The sequence below is a fragment of the Felis catus genome, chromosome B4, assembly GCF_018350175.1.
Source record: "Felis catus isolate Fca126 chromosome B4, F.catus_Fca126_mat1.0, whole genome shotgun sequence".
NCBI classification, from domain to species: Eukaryota; Metazoa; Chordata; class Mammalia; order Carnivora; family Felidae; genus Felis; species Felis catus.
In genome coordinates, this window is record NC_058374.1 from 70,783,713 (window position 1) to 70,801,450 (window position 17,738).

General features: G+C 37.6%; 1 protein-coding gene across 4 annotated transcripts in view; it reads right to left on the reverse strand.

Annotated features, from left to right (window-relative positions):
• Nucleotides 1-17,738, reverse strand: part of ADAMTS20 (ADAM metallopeptidase with thrombospondin type 1 motif 20) — a 177,836-nt gene that overhangs the window by 21,704 nt on the left and 138,394 nt on the right. For 3 of the 4 annotated variants that reach the window (XM_045061659.1, XM_023256963.2, XM_023256960.2), the window contains 8 exons: nucleotides 14,793-14,966; nucleotides 14,540-14,710; nucleotides 10,163-10,363; nucleotides 9,323-9,452; nucleotides 8,575-8,669; nucleotides 8,395-8,489; nucleotides 7,536-7,669; nucleotides 85-176 (listed from right to left, as the gene is read on the reverse strand). In XM_045061659.1, the coding sequence (XP_044917594.1) occupies nucleotides 85-176; nucleotides 7,536-7,669; nucleotides 8,395-8,489; nucleotides 8,575-8,669; nucleotides 9,323-9,452; nucleotides 10,163-10,363; nucleotides 14,540-14,710; nucleotides 14,793-14,966 (1,092 nt within the window). The remainder of the gene's footprint in view (nucleotides 1-84; nucleotides 177-7,535; nucleotides 7,670-8,394; nucleotides 8,490-8,574; nucleotides 8,670-9,322; nucleotides 9,453-10,162; nucleotides 10,364-14,539; nucleotides 14,711-14,792; nucleotides 14,967-17,738) is intronic. The other variant, XM_023256961.2, reaches the window with a different exon arrangement.

A 17,738-nucleotide genomic window follows, 5' to 3' on the forward strand; every position in this document is an offset into this window, starting at 1 on the left:
TGCAATATTATGGTCAAGAAAATTAAGAGAAAGAGTATCCTTTTTTTTTTTACAGTGAGGGAAAAATAAACAAACATGACATACCTGTGGACATCTGGCAGCACTATAGCAATCTCCAGCTGTGGCAAATGGCACTGCTTTTCCAAATATTGTCTGGGCAAAAAGAAGGTCTGTGGCTAAAAAAATAAATGAACCTTTTTAGTATTGAGGCATTGTATACTTTCCAGTCTTCACTGCAAAGCATACAGTCATTATATTACATTCTTAAATATATTTATATAATTAATTCAAAGTTTTAAGCAAATATGCTACAAATTATACTACATAACATATATCAGGTTTTCAATAAATAACTTTTATTTTATTTTAGTAATTTATTTTTTAATTTAATTTTTTTATTTACATCCAAGTTAGTTGGCATATAGTGCAACAATGATTTCAGGAGTAGATTCCTTAATGCTCCTTACCCATTTAGCCCATCCCCCCTCCCACAACCCCTCCACTAACCCTCTGTTCTCCATATTTATGAGTCTCTTATGTATTGTCCCCCTCCCTGTTTTTATGTTGTTTTTGCTTCCCTTTCCTTGTGTTCATCTGTTCTGTGTCTTAAGGTCCTCATATGAGTGAAGTCATATGATATTTATCTTTCTCTGACTAATTTTGCATAGCATAATACACTCTGGTTCCATCCATGTAGTTGCAAATGGCAAGATTTCATATTTGAAACCATACACACACACACACACACACACACACACACACACACACACACACACACATCTTCTTTATCCATTCCTCCATCGATGGACATTTGGGCTCTTGCCATACTTTGGCTATTGCTAATAGCGCTGCTATAAACATGGGGGTGCATGTGTCCCTTCGAAACAGCACACCTGTATCCCTTGGGTAAATACCTAGTAGTACAATTGCTGGGTCATAAGGTAGTTCTATTTTTAATTTTTTGAGGAACCTCCATACTGTTTTCCAGAGTGGCTGCACCAGTTTGCATTCCCACAAGAAGTACAAAAGAGATCCTCTTTCTCCACATCCTTGCCATGTATAAATATACATTTTGTTGCCTGTTGTTGCCTGAGTTGTTAATGTTAGCCATTCTGACAGGTGTAACCTGGTATCTCATTGTGGTTTTGATTTGTATTTCCCTGATGATGAGTGATGTGGAGCATTTTTTCATGTATCAGTTGGCCATCTGGATGTCTTCTTTGGAGAAGTGTCTATTCATGTCTTTTTCCCATTTCTTCACCGGATTGTTTTTTGGCTGTTGAGTTTGATAAGGTCTTTATAGACTTTGGATCCTAACCCTTTATCTGATATGTCGTTTGCAAATATCTTCTCCCATTCCGTCAGTTGCCTTTTAGTTTTGCTGATTGTTTCCTTCGCTGTGCAGAAGCTTTTTATTTTGATGAGGTCCCAGTAGTTCATTTTTGCTTTTGTTTCCCTTGCCTCTGGAGACGTGTTGAGTAAGAAGTTGCTGCGGCCAAGATCAAAGAGGCTTTTGCCTGCTTTCTCCTCAAGGATTTTGATGGCCTCCTGTCTTGTATTTCGGTCTTTCATCCATTTTGAGTTTATTGTGTATGGTATAAGAAAGTGGTCCAGGTTCATTTTTCTGCATGTTGCTTTCCAGGTTCCCAGCACCATTTGCTGGAGAGACTGTCTCTATTCCCTTGGATATTCTTTCCTGCTTTGTCAAAGATTAGTTGGCCATACATTTGTGGGTCCATTTCTGGGTTCTCTATTCTATTCCATGATCTGAGTGTCTGTTGTGCCAGTACCATACTGTCTTGATGATTATAGCTTTGCAATACAGCTTGAAGTCCATCAATAAATAGTTTTTAAATAAAAAATGTTTATCTCAAAAATTACCCTAAAAATGGCAGGTACATGAGTAATTAATCAAAAAGTTTTAAAAACCAAAATGCCTTATTATATTTTACATAATAGTGAATATCTAAAATAAAGTGGGGTCAGGAGCAAATTACAGAAGAAAAAACATTAAAGTTTAACAAACTATGACAAAGCAACACATAAGTGCTTATAGACCACATATATTTATACATAAATGTATCGATGCATATATATGTGTATATGTAAATAATGTATATATTACTGCATTGTATTATTATTTTCTTTTGCATCTTAAATTTGCTAAAATTGTTAGCAAAACTTGTTTGGCAATAATGCTGGGGATTCTGTATGAAGTATCAAAAATAGAGTCATTGGATCAAAAACAGGTTGGAAGGAACCCTAAAATCATTCTTGAACCAATTAAATAATATTTCAATCAACAGTCTTCCAGTTAGTGGATGTCACCTCCACTAATGTTGTTTTAAATCACTTTACTTTTTTTTTAATTAAAAAAAATTTTTTAATATGAAATTTATTGTCAAATTGGATTCCTTACAACACCCAGTGCTCATCCCAACAGGTGCCCTCCTCAATACCCATCACCCACCCTCCCCTCCCTCCCACCCCCCATCAACCCTCAGTTTGTTCTCAGGTTTTAAGAGTCTCTTATGTTTTGGCTCCCTCACTCTCTAACCTTTTTCTTTTCCTTCCCCTCCCCCATGGTCTTCTGGTAAGTTTCTCAGGATCCACATATATGGATCCACATCCATATAAGATCCACATAAAAACATATGGTATCTGTCTTTCTCTGTGTGACTTATATCACTTTACTTTTCATGACTACTGCATTACTTTTCATGACTACTGCATGCCCCCTATGATGACACCAATCCCCTAAAGGCAATCCCCAAAGGGGGCATTGCTGGAAATACATCACCAATGGCAGTTTCCAAGACTAGGAGGCTTTCAGTTATGTGCCAGAGTCAGCTTGTGCCAAATCATGAGCACCAGTTGGGTGTGTCTCTTCCCAATTCCATGTACAATGAGCTCATGTTGGTAGCTTAAAGTTGGCATAGTGGAAATATATATAACTACAGACACTGGCAAATTCTACAAATCAGATGTTATTCCTGGTTGTTAAATGCTGGTTGTTAAACATTTATCCTCACACCACTGCTTATGCTGGCACTTATGGGTTGGGCGGAGACAGAGCAAACACAACTTTCAAATCAAGCATGCTTTGCTACTATCTTCTCCATCATTACCCTCGTAACCCACAGATAGCTCCATCTCAACATACCCAAACTAAATGCACTACCTTTTTCTCCAAACTTACTTCTTTTGCTATATTTCTCATCTCAATGAACTGTGTTACCATCCATTCTGTTATTCTGGAAATCTTTCTAAATATTGTATGCTGCTAATCCCCATATTCCTTCTGTTAGAAAATCCTAAAAAGTGTACTTCTTTAAAATTTCTTGAAGGCCCTCTCTTCTGAACCTAGTCCCCACTCTAAGCCCTCATCACTTTCTATCTGGATTATTATATTAGCTTCTTAACTATTTTCATGAATAAAATTTGTTCTCCTTCCAAGTGTCTTTCCTCCTGCTGAAACTTACACCCAATGGTTCTCATAACTTATAAAACTCGACTGTGTAGTTAGTATACACTGTTCTTCATGATCTGCTCTCTGGGAACTTCTCTAACAAGCTACCATCCCCCAACATCCATTCATTTTATGCTTGGAGAAAAATGGACTTTTTATTCTTTTTAAAAATTTTTTAATGTTTATTTATTTTCTTTTTGAGAGATAGAGAGACAGAGCACAAGCAGGGGGAGGCAGAGAGAGAGGGAGACACAGAATCCAAAGCAGGCTCCAGGCTCAGAGCTGTCAGCACAGAGCCCGATGCTATGAACCGTGAGATCATGACCCAAGCCAAGGTCAGATGCTTAACTGACTGAGCCACCCAGGTGCCTCTGGACTTTTTGTTCTTTAATGAAACCAAGATGATTCACATTTTCCAGGCTTTTGTTCCAGGCTGTTCCCTCCTCCTGAAACTCCTTTTCTCTGCTTTGGTTAATTCAAATTTATCTTCAAGATTTTCTCAAGATAGTTTCTTGAGGAAAGTTGAAGACGTTTCATTCAAACAATATTTATTCAGAACCTATGGTATATTGAATATTATTTTAATTACTCTAAGCACACATCATTAGAGGACATAGAGGCTGATGGAACCGGAGTCCTACCAGAGTGAGACAGGTAATCAAGTAAATACCACATTATGTTAGGGGTGATAATTGCTATAGAAAAATTAAATCAATTAAAACAAGAGGAGAAAGGGAGTTTAGGAGTGCAGACTGGTCCAGGATGGCCTGATTGAAAAAGACAAAACTAAGCAGAAATCCAAAAGAAGGAGTAAACCATACAGGTAACTGTGCCACAACTGTTCCAGGCAAATAGAACAAAGTGCAAAGGCCTTAGGCAAGAGTATGCTTGAAGTGTTCAAGAAACAGCAAAGAAATGAGTGTGTCTGCAACAGAGTGTACAAGGAAAGAGTGTGGAAAGAGAGAGCAGAGAGGCGTGGAGATGGAAATATCATGTTGAGTTTTGTTGACCATTGAAAGTATTTTTTATTTTCCTGAGTCAGATGGGAAATGTTTGGAGAATTTCGATCAGAGTTCAAGGTTGTCAAAAAGATGAAATGGGGTAATGTATAAGATATGGCATGGCTTATGTTTCATAGGATCACTCTGGCTTCTCTGCTGAGAATCTAGGTCAGGAGGTGGGAGAGTCATGCAATACTGAAATAGCAATACTATAATTTTAGTAGGCATGATAACCCAGGTGAAAAAATGGTGTGGACTCAAACCAAGATGGCAGCAATGAGGTAGGGAGAGAGTAATTTCTGATAGGTGTCTTAGCTCAGGATGCCCTAACAAACCACCATGAACTGGGTGGCTTAAACAACAGAAATGCTCTTCTCTAAGATCTGGAGGCTGGGAGGTGTAGGTCAGTGAGCCCGTAGGGTCAGGTTCCAGTGAGGGCCCTCTTTCTAGCCTGTATATGGTCACCCTTCTCACTGTGTCCTCATATGGCAGAGAGAGAGCTCTAGTGTCTTCTCTTTTTTTTAAAAGGGCATTAATCCCATCATAAGGGTCCTACCCTTATCTAAACCCGATTATCTCTCCATTACCAAATATCATCACATCGGGGATTAGGGCTTCATCACAGGGATGTTGGGAGACATGATTCAGTCCATAGTAACATGTATGTTAGAGATTCATCTGACAGAATTTGATAATGGATTGCATGCAGGTGTGAGAGAAAGGGAGAAGCTAAGATGTTGCCAGATTTTAGCTGGAGTAACTAGGAGACTATACGTGCCATTTACTGAAATGATAAAAATTTGAGATGGAAGAAGTGGATGTGGGAAGAAATACTGAAGGCAAAGTTTGCATACTTTGAGTTTGAGATGCCTATTAGGCATTCATGTGGATTTGCTGAGTCAAGAGATGAATATTAGAGTTTAGGGTAACAGTCCAAATTGGAGATATATATTTGGGACCATCATTTGAAACCTATAAATAGAAAGAGATTCCCAAGGGGTGACTGTGTCCTAAAACTTTTCAACATGCTGTAGAAGATGAAGAGTAGCCAGTCAAGGCGAGAAACAGTAAGAAAGACAGGAGAGAGTGGCCAGGTCAGGCACAAAGTGATGAGAGCATGGGGACCTGGATAAAATGCTGCTGATAGATCAAGTGAGATGAAAACTAAATTTGTCATTGGATTTAGAGAAATGGAGCTAGAACTGGTGATGTAAGAGAGAAGAGAAAGTGTGCTGAGAAATGTTCTTGAGTAGGTACAATGTGATGAGCCTAGAGCACAAGAGAGAGCTACCTTAGGTGGGAGCAGGAATAGTTCATTCACAGTAAGCAGGAGAGAAGGAAGTCAGTAAGTAAAGGTTTGGGTAGGTTGCAGATGGCGTGGTTGTAGAAATCCTCTTCCAGTTGTTCTTACTTTCTCAGTGATATAGGAAGCAAGATCATTAGCAATGAGTAGATAAAGTGGAAGTGTTAGAAATTTTAGAAATTTGCAGCAAGAGGAGAAGATGTTCGGCATTTAGGGGGTTGGGGGTGGGAATAAACTAGGGGAGGACAACAAGATTACTCAGCAGCATGAAGGATTCTCATGAGCTTAGTAGCCATGCATTTAGGTGAGAGCAGTGAGAAGAGCAGTGGATGAGGTACTAAACTCATGTTTCATGTTGCAAGTGCATCAGAGAGGAAATATTTAACTGAGACTGGTTTTTGACACCCAAATGTGAGGAAAGAAAAGAGAGACTAGGGAGTTGAAAATGTATGCATTCAACATTATATCCTTAGGACCCAGTCTAATGCCTGGCAAATGGCAGGATTGTTCAATAAAATCATGAATTATAGCAACTTAATAAACAGCAAATAAGTTACCAAGTTCCCCTTATGTACTTAGCAATGCTACAACATACATTATTAATAACAACTAGTATTTACAGAGCATTTACTATATGTAAGGCACTTAATAGGTATGTTGCAAGTATTATCTTTTAATCATCACCAGAAAGGAAAAAAGGATAGAAAGAAGAAGAAAAAAATCTGAGAGTCAGTTTCTCACTATACAGATGAAGGAATTTAGGTTTAAAGAGATATGCCCAAAGTTAGGTAACTGATGAATGGATGCAAAGAATTTACTCCCAGGAGTTCTAACTCCAGAATTGTAAACATAACAGTATAATGCTTCCCCACTGCAGTAACAGTGGGTGTTCAGTAAATGGTAGCTATTATTACTAACAATAGTTCATCATATGACTGTGATTTACAGATGATGTACTCATGCATCCTCTGTCTCAATGATTTTTTGTTTCTTTTTATAGTTTATAAAACTATAAACTATGTTTATAAAACCATGAAACTGGTGATTCAATTGCAATTTACAGTTTCTGTTTCTGAAATGAACTTCTTTGCCTTTTCTGGTAGGAATGCAACTTCCAGGATGGCAGGCTGCTTCATATACAGTGTGTATCAGGTTTTATAAATATGTTTTGATTTGGCTATACTCTGAATTACTTCCTAGAAAGGCAGCAGGTCCAGAATCTGGGATCTGTGGGTGGGACTTTATCTCTAAATGCCAGTTACTAACTGTATAAACTGAGACAAGTGACTTAACTTTATAAGTGCATCTTAATTTCATCACTTGCAACGATGTGATGCAATTCTGCCCTGACCAGTACAGAGTTATAAAAAAGATCAAATGAGACAATTTATGAGAAAATACTTGACAAACTGTGAACTGAAACTGATGTTAATAATCACTCTAAGCCCTGCAAAAAGCTTATACAACTATGTTGAGGATATTAACTTCCTTGCCCTTAATGTAATTGAGGATTTGAAGACAAAGGGTTGTATCTTGGAAAGGCAACATCTTATCACTGTCATTACCACAACGTTTTTATTTAGGATCCCCATGGTCCATGTCACTGCTAAGAATTATGTAGCTAATAACTTCTTTTAAAAAGTTAGGTAATTGTTGCACAACGTGAGGCCGTTCTCTATACTTTAGCTATCATATACACCAGCATATTGTTTGAATTTCATTCGCAACTAGAGGCTTTTCATTTTAGAGTTGCAGCACTTACTTTTAATTTGCATGGAACTGAGATCAATTCTTATTTTGCTGAAAACAGTGTGTCCAGCAGCCAGGTAGTCATTTTTACACTCACAATCTTGCCTCCTACTTCCATTAAAAGGACATTCATATGGATTTTGTAGTCTGAAACAACATTAGAATAATTTTAGTATGCAGTAATTATCCCATCATGTAGATAAAGGTAAACTTTGGAAGTAGGAGAGTAAAAGATACACTTCTTCAATATTATAGTGTCAGTAAGCTAAATGAGAAAGATGTAAAAATCACCAAAGATTAACATCTGATTCTCAATGGGAAGTTCAAGCATGGTTTATGGAAAAATATTTCAGCTATAGTTCTCCTAGATTTTATTATTGTTATTAATTTTCTTTCCTTTTCTAAGTTTATTTCTTTTGAGAGAGAGAGAGAGAGAGAGAGCGTGCGCACAAGCTGAGGAAGGGCAGAGAGAGAGGAAGGAGAATCCCAAGTAGGTTCTGCACTGTCAGCATGGAGCGTGATGTGGGATCAAACTTACAAACCATGAGATCACAACCTGAGCCAAAATCAAGAGTTGGTCGCTTAACTGACTAAGCCACCCAGGCACCCCTTATTAATTTTATTTCTATTAAAATAAACATAGCTCTTAAACTCTTCTCTGTTGTCCCATGGCTCACCTTCTGTGAGCCCATGTTAATATTCAAGTCTTTATTAAACAGGCCTGGACAACATCTGGTTTAGGTCCTAACATGTTCACCTGCTCCTAAATTACTTGTCCCACTTGTGAGCTATTCTAGTATCACTCTGAAAGCTGGAACTTCTAATTCTCTTGGTGGACCATAAAAATTCACAGATAAGCCAAAATCTCATACCTAACACCATACACTTCAGAAAAGTTGTCTTCTTCACCTTTAACCAATGATATATATTCCTTGGGGTTCTCCAAGTGCATGCCTGTGCAATAGATCTAGAGGGAAAATACAAACATCTAGAAAAGGTTTCTCCAGTCAACGGCCCATGTTAAAATCAAATACAAACCGCTTTCAAAATACCTTTATTATTCTTCCCTTAATGTTAAGGTAATAGTCACCATCCATGGTAATGTTGTTTTTCACTTGGATTTCTTTGCAGCTGGTAAATGTTTTACCTTCAAGGACAAATGAATACATATCAATAATGAACAAAGAACAAACTTAGCATGAATTTAGCTCAATCATACTAAAATTGTTATACTCTGAAAAAAAATAGACATTTTGTTTTGTGGAACGCATGACTACTACAAATATTTATTTTCAAAATTGTTTTTAAATTTTTTCTGCTTATGGGACGCCTGGGTGGCTCAGTCAGTTAAGCGATCGACTTCAGCTCAGATCATGATCTCACAGTGCATGGGTTCAAGCCCCGCGTCAGGCTGTGTGCTGACAGCTCAGAGCCTGGAGCCTGCTTTGGATTCTGTGTCTCCCTCTCTCTCTGCCCTTCCTCCACTCACACACACACTCTCTCTCTCTCTCTCTCAAAAATAAATAAACATTTAAATTTTTTCTGTTTATTTATTTTTGAGAGAGGGCAGGGAGGGACAGAGAGAGAGGGAAGGACAGAATCTAAAGCAGACTCCAGGCTCTGAGCTGTCAGCGCAGAGCCTGATGTGGGACTCAAACCCACAAACCATGAGATCATGACCTGAGCTGAAGTTGGACACTTAACCAACTGAGCCACCCAGCCACCCCTATTTTCAAATTTTAACTAAAACTTCCCAGGAACACCCAGGTACTAGGTAGATTTTTAAAGTCTATTACTTACAATCATTGACATAACACTTCTTTTGAGCATCTGGTTTTAAACGCTTTAAACATAAGTTACTAGACCGACCATTCATAGACACGCATTCCACTCTTCTCTCCATTTTCCCAGCTCCACAAGTCACTGAGCACTGTGAACAGGATACAGTGATAGATAATGTTAGATAATAAGGCCAGTAAACCCATATTTTCTCCTTTCAGACTAGGCCCCTTTGGAACAAACTGGTGATCCATAGTGGCTAGAACTATTCCAGATACAAAAATATCCTGGAGGCTGGACAATCACAGGTGAAAGTAATCCTTAGGCATGACCCAGAATCTATTATTTCTCAGTTACTGTCTTCTTTTCATTTATTTTGTATAGTTATATCAACAGTATATCGTAAATACTTGATAAGCATTATTGATGATGGTTATTAAGACTATAAAGTTTTTTCTAATGGTTAGATGCTAAGATTACAAGGCAATATTCATTCACTTGCTTTCTATCAAATAGAGAATGGAATATAGTGCCAATGACTTTCATTACTCATACATCCGATCTATTTGCTTCTTCACTTAACCAATAAATATTTCTTAAGCATCTACTCAAAATGCAAACCACTGTGCCAAGTTCTCTGAGGAATAGCAATAAATTATTAGTCATGGTCCTTGCTTAGACCATGGCAGGCAAATATAGAAAGCAGGCAAGCATAGAAAAAGAGATATTTATACAAGTAACTGATAGTGGTTTTTAGACAAAAGTGGTATGAGACAATCTAGTTAGCGGTGCAGATTACCAGGCATACTAAACCTAGAAAGTCTCATTCAAAAGGTTTTAAATTCATAATTATATACTGACCTTGCTCCATTTTCCAACTTTCCAAGTGGCCACATGCAAACAGCTCCTAAAATTGCATTTGTAAACCTGAGGGGAAGGCAGAACAGGGCATTCTCGATAGTCTATAGGCCAAAGCTGATGAAGCTTATATTTCTCAGTAGACCAGACTGCAATGCAGTATGTAATCCTTTGTCGGTAACTAAATCCGCAGTTACCTGCACACTGAAAAATATACAATTATAAGGAGAGAAAAAGATGCCCTTAATCTTAATTAGGGCCTATGTTTGCCAGGTGCTTAATATATACTGGACTATAATCTAATTTATTAGCCTCATTTACAGATGAGTAAACAAATGTTCAGAGACATTGGATAACATTTCCAGAGTTGTACCAATAAATGGAAAGGATGCAGATTCCAGCTAGACTGTCTATTTGTAGTGCCTGTGCTTTTTTGCTTTGTTTTCCATTACATTCCTAACAGCTTAATTGGATGAAGCTTTATCTCCTGAAAGTCACAGCTTCAGAGAAATGGAACATATTATGGGTTCTTATCTAAAATAAAGAACATTTATTATCCTTAACTTACTAGTAATTATATATAAGTCAGCATACATTTATCTTAATATATATACTGTGATATATAATACCATTTGACTAAAACAGGTAAGTGATATTATTAAAGATGAAAAATAGGCAAATATATTTGTTTCCAGCAATAATGGAGTGACAAGAAATAAGTTGCCTTCTAACCTGAAGCAGCAGAAACGTCTGGACACAATGTATCAAACAATGGCTTTTAAGACATTGGACATTAGGCAATAAAGTATAGTGATACCCCGGAGATGGAAATAAAACAAGTGATCCCATAATTGCTCTAGCCCACTACTTTGAGAGTTTCCAGATCTTGGAACAAGAAAAGGAAACACAAGGGGACAGCACGGTTCCGGCCAGTATACACATACATGTAAGGACACTAACCGAGGCCAAAGAATGAACAAACCAGAAGTCTTACCAGAAATTACTATATCTGGTACTCACATGAGACCAAATATAGTGCCTGTTCCCTCCAGCTAGACTGGAAAATCTTATATACATGGGACAATAGGTAGACTACTCAAAAGGGTCTCGCCACAGTAGAGAGGAATAATTAACCTTAGATTAAGCAATGTACTAGCCTGACCTAATAAATCTTAACAGCAAGGCAAGAAAGGATCAAATGGTTTCCAGACAGAGTAACTTCATTCCAGAATGAAGCTCAAAATATATGCATATGAATAAAAAAAATAGCCAACAGCCAAAAAGGTAAAATTCATAATGTCTAATATGCAATTTAAAAAATTAACTGGCATGCAAATAAGCAGGAAATATATATAATATATATAACCCATAATGAGGAGAAAATCCATCTATCAAAAGAGGTCAAGAGGGGGCAGTGAAAAGTAGGACCTCTAAAAATTCTCTCCTCCATAACAGCAATGAGAAAACTGGCAAAATTTGTCAGAATTAACTTTCCCAGAACTCTGGAAATTAACCAAAGGCTTGCAACAATCCAGGAAGCATTTCTTTAATAAACAAGCCTAAATTTCAGGATGAAGAGGGAGCTTTGTGGTGTTTTGACTTACCCTACACCTATTTTCCCCTCTCTAGCTCCACAGTAGCCTTGAAAGTCCACAACCCTGCACACATGGTGAAAAGAGCAGCCTGGTAGCCACAAGAGAGGCACAACTGGGTTGGACATTTTTCAAATCCCCCTTTCCACATAATTGCCATAGTTTGAATTGCTTGATGGCTTTCTAGAAGATCCCACCTGCAAGGCTTTCTTTCATTCTTTCTTCTTTCTTCCTTCCTTCTTTCCTTCCTTTCTTTTTCTTTTTTTCTTTCTTTCTTCCCTCCTGTCTTTTCTTTTCTTTCCTTTTCTTTTCTTTTCCTTTAACTTCTTTCCTTCTTTCTTTGACTTGACCTGACTCAGTGCTAAAAGGCTTTTTCCCCTTAGGGACATTTATTGAACCCAATTAAAAGCCACTGTTTAACTTTGCAGCTCCCAGAACAGGGATAACAGGTGGAGCAAAAAATGAGCCAGATTAAAAAAAAAAGGTTAAGAGGAAAATCTGGGAAATGAGATGTCTGTAATGGCAGTGAAAAGCTCCAATATATTCATAGAAATCTAGAAAGCTGTGCACATGCATAGGGGTGAGTTCATGTCCCGGACTGCACACATGCTCAGGAAGCACCTGGGACAGGCCTACATTTTCACCTCTGGTTGACATCCAGGCCATGCACAAAAGCAGGACAGTAAGCTTAAGGACGAGTTGTCAATTATCTGGCTGAGTGTTAAAGGTTCCTACACAAACAGAGATTCTTGGCAAAGGCTGGAGATTGATTCCAGGTGTCTAAGGAAATCGCAACCCAATCATTAGCTCATAATTAAACTAATCAAGCAAAACTTCGGTGATTACATGTGACAAAGAGTACAGACTTTACAGTGAGTTTAAAAAAGAAGTCATTAAATAAGAAGACATCAACAACCATATGTGCTGGGGTGGAGGGAGAAAGAATAGAACTATAACAAGAAAAGAGATTGAATTAATAATAATAATGATAATGATAATAATAAACTTCACACAAAGGAAAGCCTAGGACCAGAGGCTTCACTGGTAAATTCCACCAAATGTTTAAAGAGGAATTAGCATTAAACTTTCCAAAACTCTTCCAAAAGAAAGAAGAGTAAGGGACACTTCCTAATTCCTCCTATGAGGCCAGTATAGCCCTCATACCAAAACTAGACAGACAAAGATATGACGAAAAAAAAAAAAAAGAAAAGAAAGGAAGAAAGAAAGAAAGAAAGAAAACCAGAGACCAATATCTCTAATGAATGTAGACACAAAAGTCCTCAACAAAACATAAGCAAAACAGTTCCAAAAACAGATAAAAAGGATTATACACCATGACCAAGTGAGATTTATTCCAGGCATGTAAAATAGATGGGATTGCAAAATGGTGCAGCAACTTTGGAAAACAGTTTTGAATTTCCTCAAAAGTTAAACAGTGTTATCATAATACTCAGCAACTTTACTCCTAGGTATGCCCAAGAGAATTGAAAAGAAATGCTCTCAGCAGCATTATTCAGAATAGTCCAAAAGTGGCTCAACCCAAATGTCCATCAACTTATGAATAAACCAAATGTAGCATATGCCTAAAATAGAATATTATTCATCCATAAAAAGGAATGATGGCTGATATATACTACATCATGGATGATCCTTAAAATACCATGTTAAGTGAAAGAAGCCATATAAAAAAGACCACATATTGTCTGATTCAATTTATATGAAATGCCCAGAACAGGAATATCCATCAATGTAGAATGCAGGTAAGTGGTTGTCTGGAACCAGGGGGAAGAAGGCAATGAGGAATGACTACTATTGTATATGGAGTTTCTTCTTGGGGTGATAAAATGTTCTAGCTGTAGATCATGGTGATGGTTGCACAAACTTGAGAGCATAATAAAATTCCCTCAGTTGTAAGTGCACACACATAGACATTAGAATTAGCAGAGAAGGACATTAAAAAGTTATCAATAACTGTAGCATACTCAAAAAGTAGAGACATGGAAAATCTAAAAAAGCTGAAATCAAACTTCTAAAGATAAAAATTATAGCCCCTGAGATTAAAAAAAAACTGCATGGGGATTAATGGCAGATCAAACATCACAGAAGATTTTAGTAGACTTGGAGATATCCATATCCAGATATCCAACTGGATTAATGTTCAATAATAAAAAGGGATAAACTGTTGATACATAGTACAACCTGACTGAATCTCAAAATACTTAAAGTCATCAAAATCATGAGACAAAAAGTAGTTTGTATGGTACGATTCCATTTACACAAAACTCTAGAAAATGCAAAATAATATAGTGAGGGATCACTAACATGAAAACCACATTAGGTTATCTGTAGTTGGAAGGGAGAGGGGAAGGAATTATAAAGTCGCACAAGAAAAATTTGGGGGGTGTTGGAGATGCTCTTCATTTTGAATATGGTAATGGTTCTATGGGTGTATACACTTCAAATATGTGTGGTCTATTGTTTGTCAATTATACCTCAAGAAAGCTGTTTTTAAACAGCAGGCAATTCCTCAGGGCCAGTTTGCCAAACTGTTCCTGGTGGTTGCTTTCACAGTTGGCCGCAATTGAGACTTGAGAACCGAGCTAGAGTTGAACATACATGCTGCTATTACTCTCTCTGCACCATCCATGCGTGGTTCCATTGCTTAGATTGCTCTGAATACCACTATCTGGCCCCACAAATTTAGACCCAGTTTCAACCACATCAAATGTTAGACTCAGTTGTTTTTAGACTCAGGAGCAAAACTTCTTAACTTTTTTCTTTGCCTTACCTGTGATGAGTCTCCTGTTACCACAATATACTTGCAGGAAGGGTTCCTGCATTTCTTGATTGAAAGAGGTCTGGTGGAAGGTTCACAGAAACTGTCATTCACTTGAATGTTTTGTGCATCAATGCACTTCACTTGCCGATGTGTCTCTTTTTTATGACATGACGTTGAACACTAGAGGTGCAATGACAAAATGGGGTTTTTTTCTGTCAGTCTTTTATGCAGTGTCTCTCAAAGTTTACTTCTCAATACTCACGTTCAGCCACTCTCCTGCCACCCACTGGTACTGCATGCAGTCCTGACGCCAACATTGCCGCTGAAAATCAGGCCGGGTGGATCCAGCACACATTTCTTCAGCCACCCGACCAACGCCTCTCAGCCGACAGTACACATCCCTTTGCTGAACTCCAGGACCACAGGTCACAGAGCACTACAAAGACGTCCGAGTGAGTTGAACAATTAGCGAGCAAATATCAAATTAGGTAAAGATAGCAAAAGAGTGCCATGGCCTATTTTCTTGTTTCTTTGAAACATAGCCTGACATTACATCAGGCATTGGGTAGAATAGACATGCAATCAGTATTTTTAAGGCTGTCTGGGGTGAAGCCTCTATACAAGTACGCAAATAGATTTTTATATTGCGGTACCTACTCAAGCCTTATGGAAACCATGACAAACTATACGAGAACTTATACCAGACACTCCATCCCAGTTGAAAACTATTCTAACTTCAACATTCTTAATATCTATAAAACTCACTGCACAATGAAACTATTCTACTACATTGCTTTTAACATCACTTAAATCCTGAGACTGTATGCGTAATCTCCCTTAAAGGAACAGTAATTTCCAAGATTGTGTGAAGCTCACCTTTATACTTGCACCATTACAGTTTGGGGATCCAAATATTTGCTAATCTGTTAATTCATGATTGTGTTTCAATGGACAAGTGTTTGGGGAAGCTGGTTGTACAAACTGTAAACTTAGACAATCTTGCCATAGCCTCTCAGGTTTCCTTTTTCTCATCTGTTCAAAGATTTTGTGTTATTTGTAAAATTTCATAGGATGTGTCCCTAGATTTATTACTAACAACAGTTCTACCTGTGACCAGCAGTGTTGAGGACCTGAGGCTCAGAGATGGCAAGTCACTTGCCTGTGCTTCTGCCTCTATAAGGCAAGATGAGGGGCGCCTTGGTGGCTCTGTCAGTTAAGCGTCGGACTTCAAGCTCAGGTCATGATCTTACGGTTCGTGGGTTTAGCCTCACATTGGGCTCTGTGCTAACAGCTCAGAGCCTGCAGCCTACTTTGGATTCTGTGTCTCCCTCTCTCTGCCACTCCCCTGCTCCCTCTCTCTCTCTCTCTCTCTCTCTCTCTCTCTCTCTCTCTCTCAAAAATAAATAAACATTAAAAAATACAATTTAAAAGGCAAGATGAAGTTCAGTTCTTTCTGACGCCTTACCCTAAGCTGTCCTTGCCTTTGGGGGATGGGGAAGGAGCTGGTAACCTCTCTGGGCCCTTGCAGTTCTACAATGCCAGCTCATATTTACAACACAGCTTGACCACAACCAAGAGCTGTGGTGCCAACATTAATAAAGTATGGAGAATGCCCAGTGATACTGATAAAATTTGTGAGTTTGTTTCATATATATATATATATGTATGAAATATATATATGAAATATATATATATATGAAATATATATATGAAATATATATATACGAATATATATATAATATATATATACATGAAATATATATATACATATATATATACACACATACACACACACATACATACTCTGGGTTATTCCAGAAAGGATTGGAAGTCCTACTGAGGAATATCTGGGGTTGCCCCACTGTTCCCACCTGTGATATTGTTAGGGTAAAAACTCAGGTCTTGCAAGGGCACCTGGGTGGCTCAGTCAGTTAAGCGTCCAACTTGGTTTCAGCTTAGGTCATGATCCCACCGTTTGTGAGTTCCAGCCCTGCATCTGACTCTACGCTGATAGCGTGGAGCCTTCTTGGGATTTCGCTCTCCTTCTCTCTCTCTTCCCATCCTCAAGTCATGCTGTCTCTGTCTCTCTCAAATGAATAAGTAAAACTTAAAAAAAAATAAGGTCCTTCACCAAACTTTATGTTTCTGTAGGAGTCTCAGAGTAACAAATTTCTTTTTCTGCAACAATAAATGTATATACCTGCAGAATATGGATTTACCATGAATGAAAAAATATTTATATCCCACAAAAGCTAAGAACTTGTAGACTTGAATTTCTCTTACAGACTGTTGCAGCATTTCATTCTAAATGCACTTGAAAATTTAGTTTTCTTTCCTGTGTGTACAAGTAATAACCACTGACTTGAAAGAGAATTTATATATATGTTTTAACTTATGAAGAACAGTATACATATCTACATAGCTTACATTTACCTTCATTCTATGCTTAACCAGTTGAATTTTGTCCTCATTAAGTGCTTTCACAAAACCCAGCTCCTTTGTATGGAGAAAACAATAATTTAATGTGTGTTCGGTGCAGGGCACTATATTAAGCAGACTAAAATGTCTAGATGTAGTTTAGCTTATCTGAACCTCTTTTGAAAATGTTTAGCCTATAAAATAAGGCTCCTGCAAACATTTTTCCAGGGATAATTTCAGAAATATAAACTACATTTGGAAAACTTCCTGCCTCTAAACCTGAAAAAAAAATCCTGGAAAAAAAGAATTCACAAAACACAGCTTAGCAAGTTGTTCTATCAGACAATTATAATTTTCTGAAATTCAATAAGTCACAGTGGTTTATTGGTCCCTTGGTCATAGCAAAAAATCCACTGAAAAATCCACTATGACCATGGGTAACTACTATTGTGGACCTCTTCCCTAAAAGGAAAAAAAAAATGGTCTACTGCTTGAAAGAAAACAAGTAACTTTTTGTTTTTCACTTTTTTTAAGATAAGAATAGAAAAAAGCAATTTGATGCAATTTTAGATTTGAACAGTAAAGAGAATTTATGGTTTACATGAAATATTTCTTAACCCAATATCATCAATAACCCTAACTGAGAGATCCAACAAAAACTTTTCAAATCTTGTCTTAATCTCATGGACGCATTCAGCAGCACTGACCACTTTCTGTGGAGCCATTCTGGCTTCTGTGATTGAAATCCCCTTGGGCTCCAGGTACTCTATTCTTTTTAGATTGCTCCTTC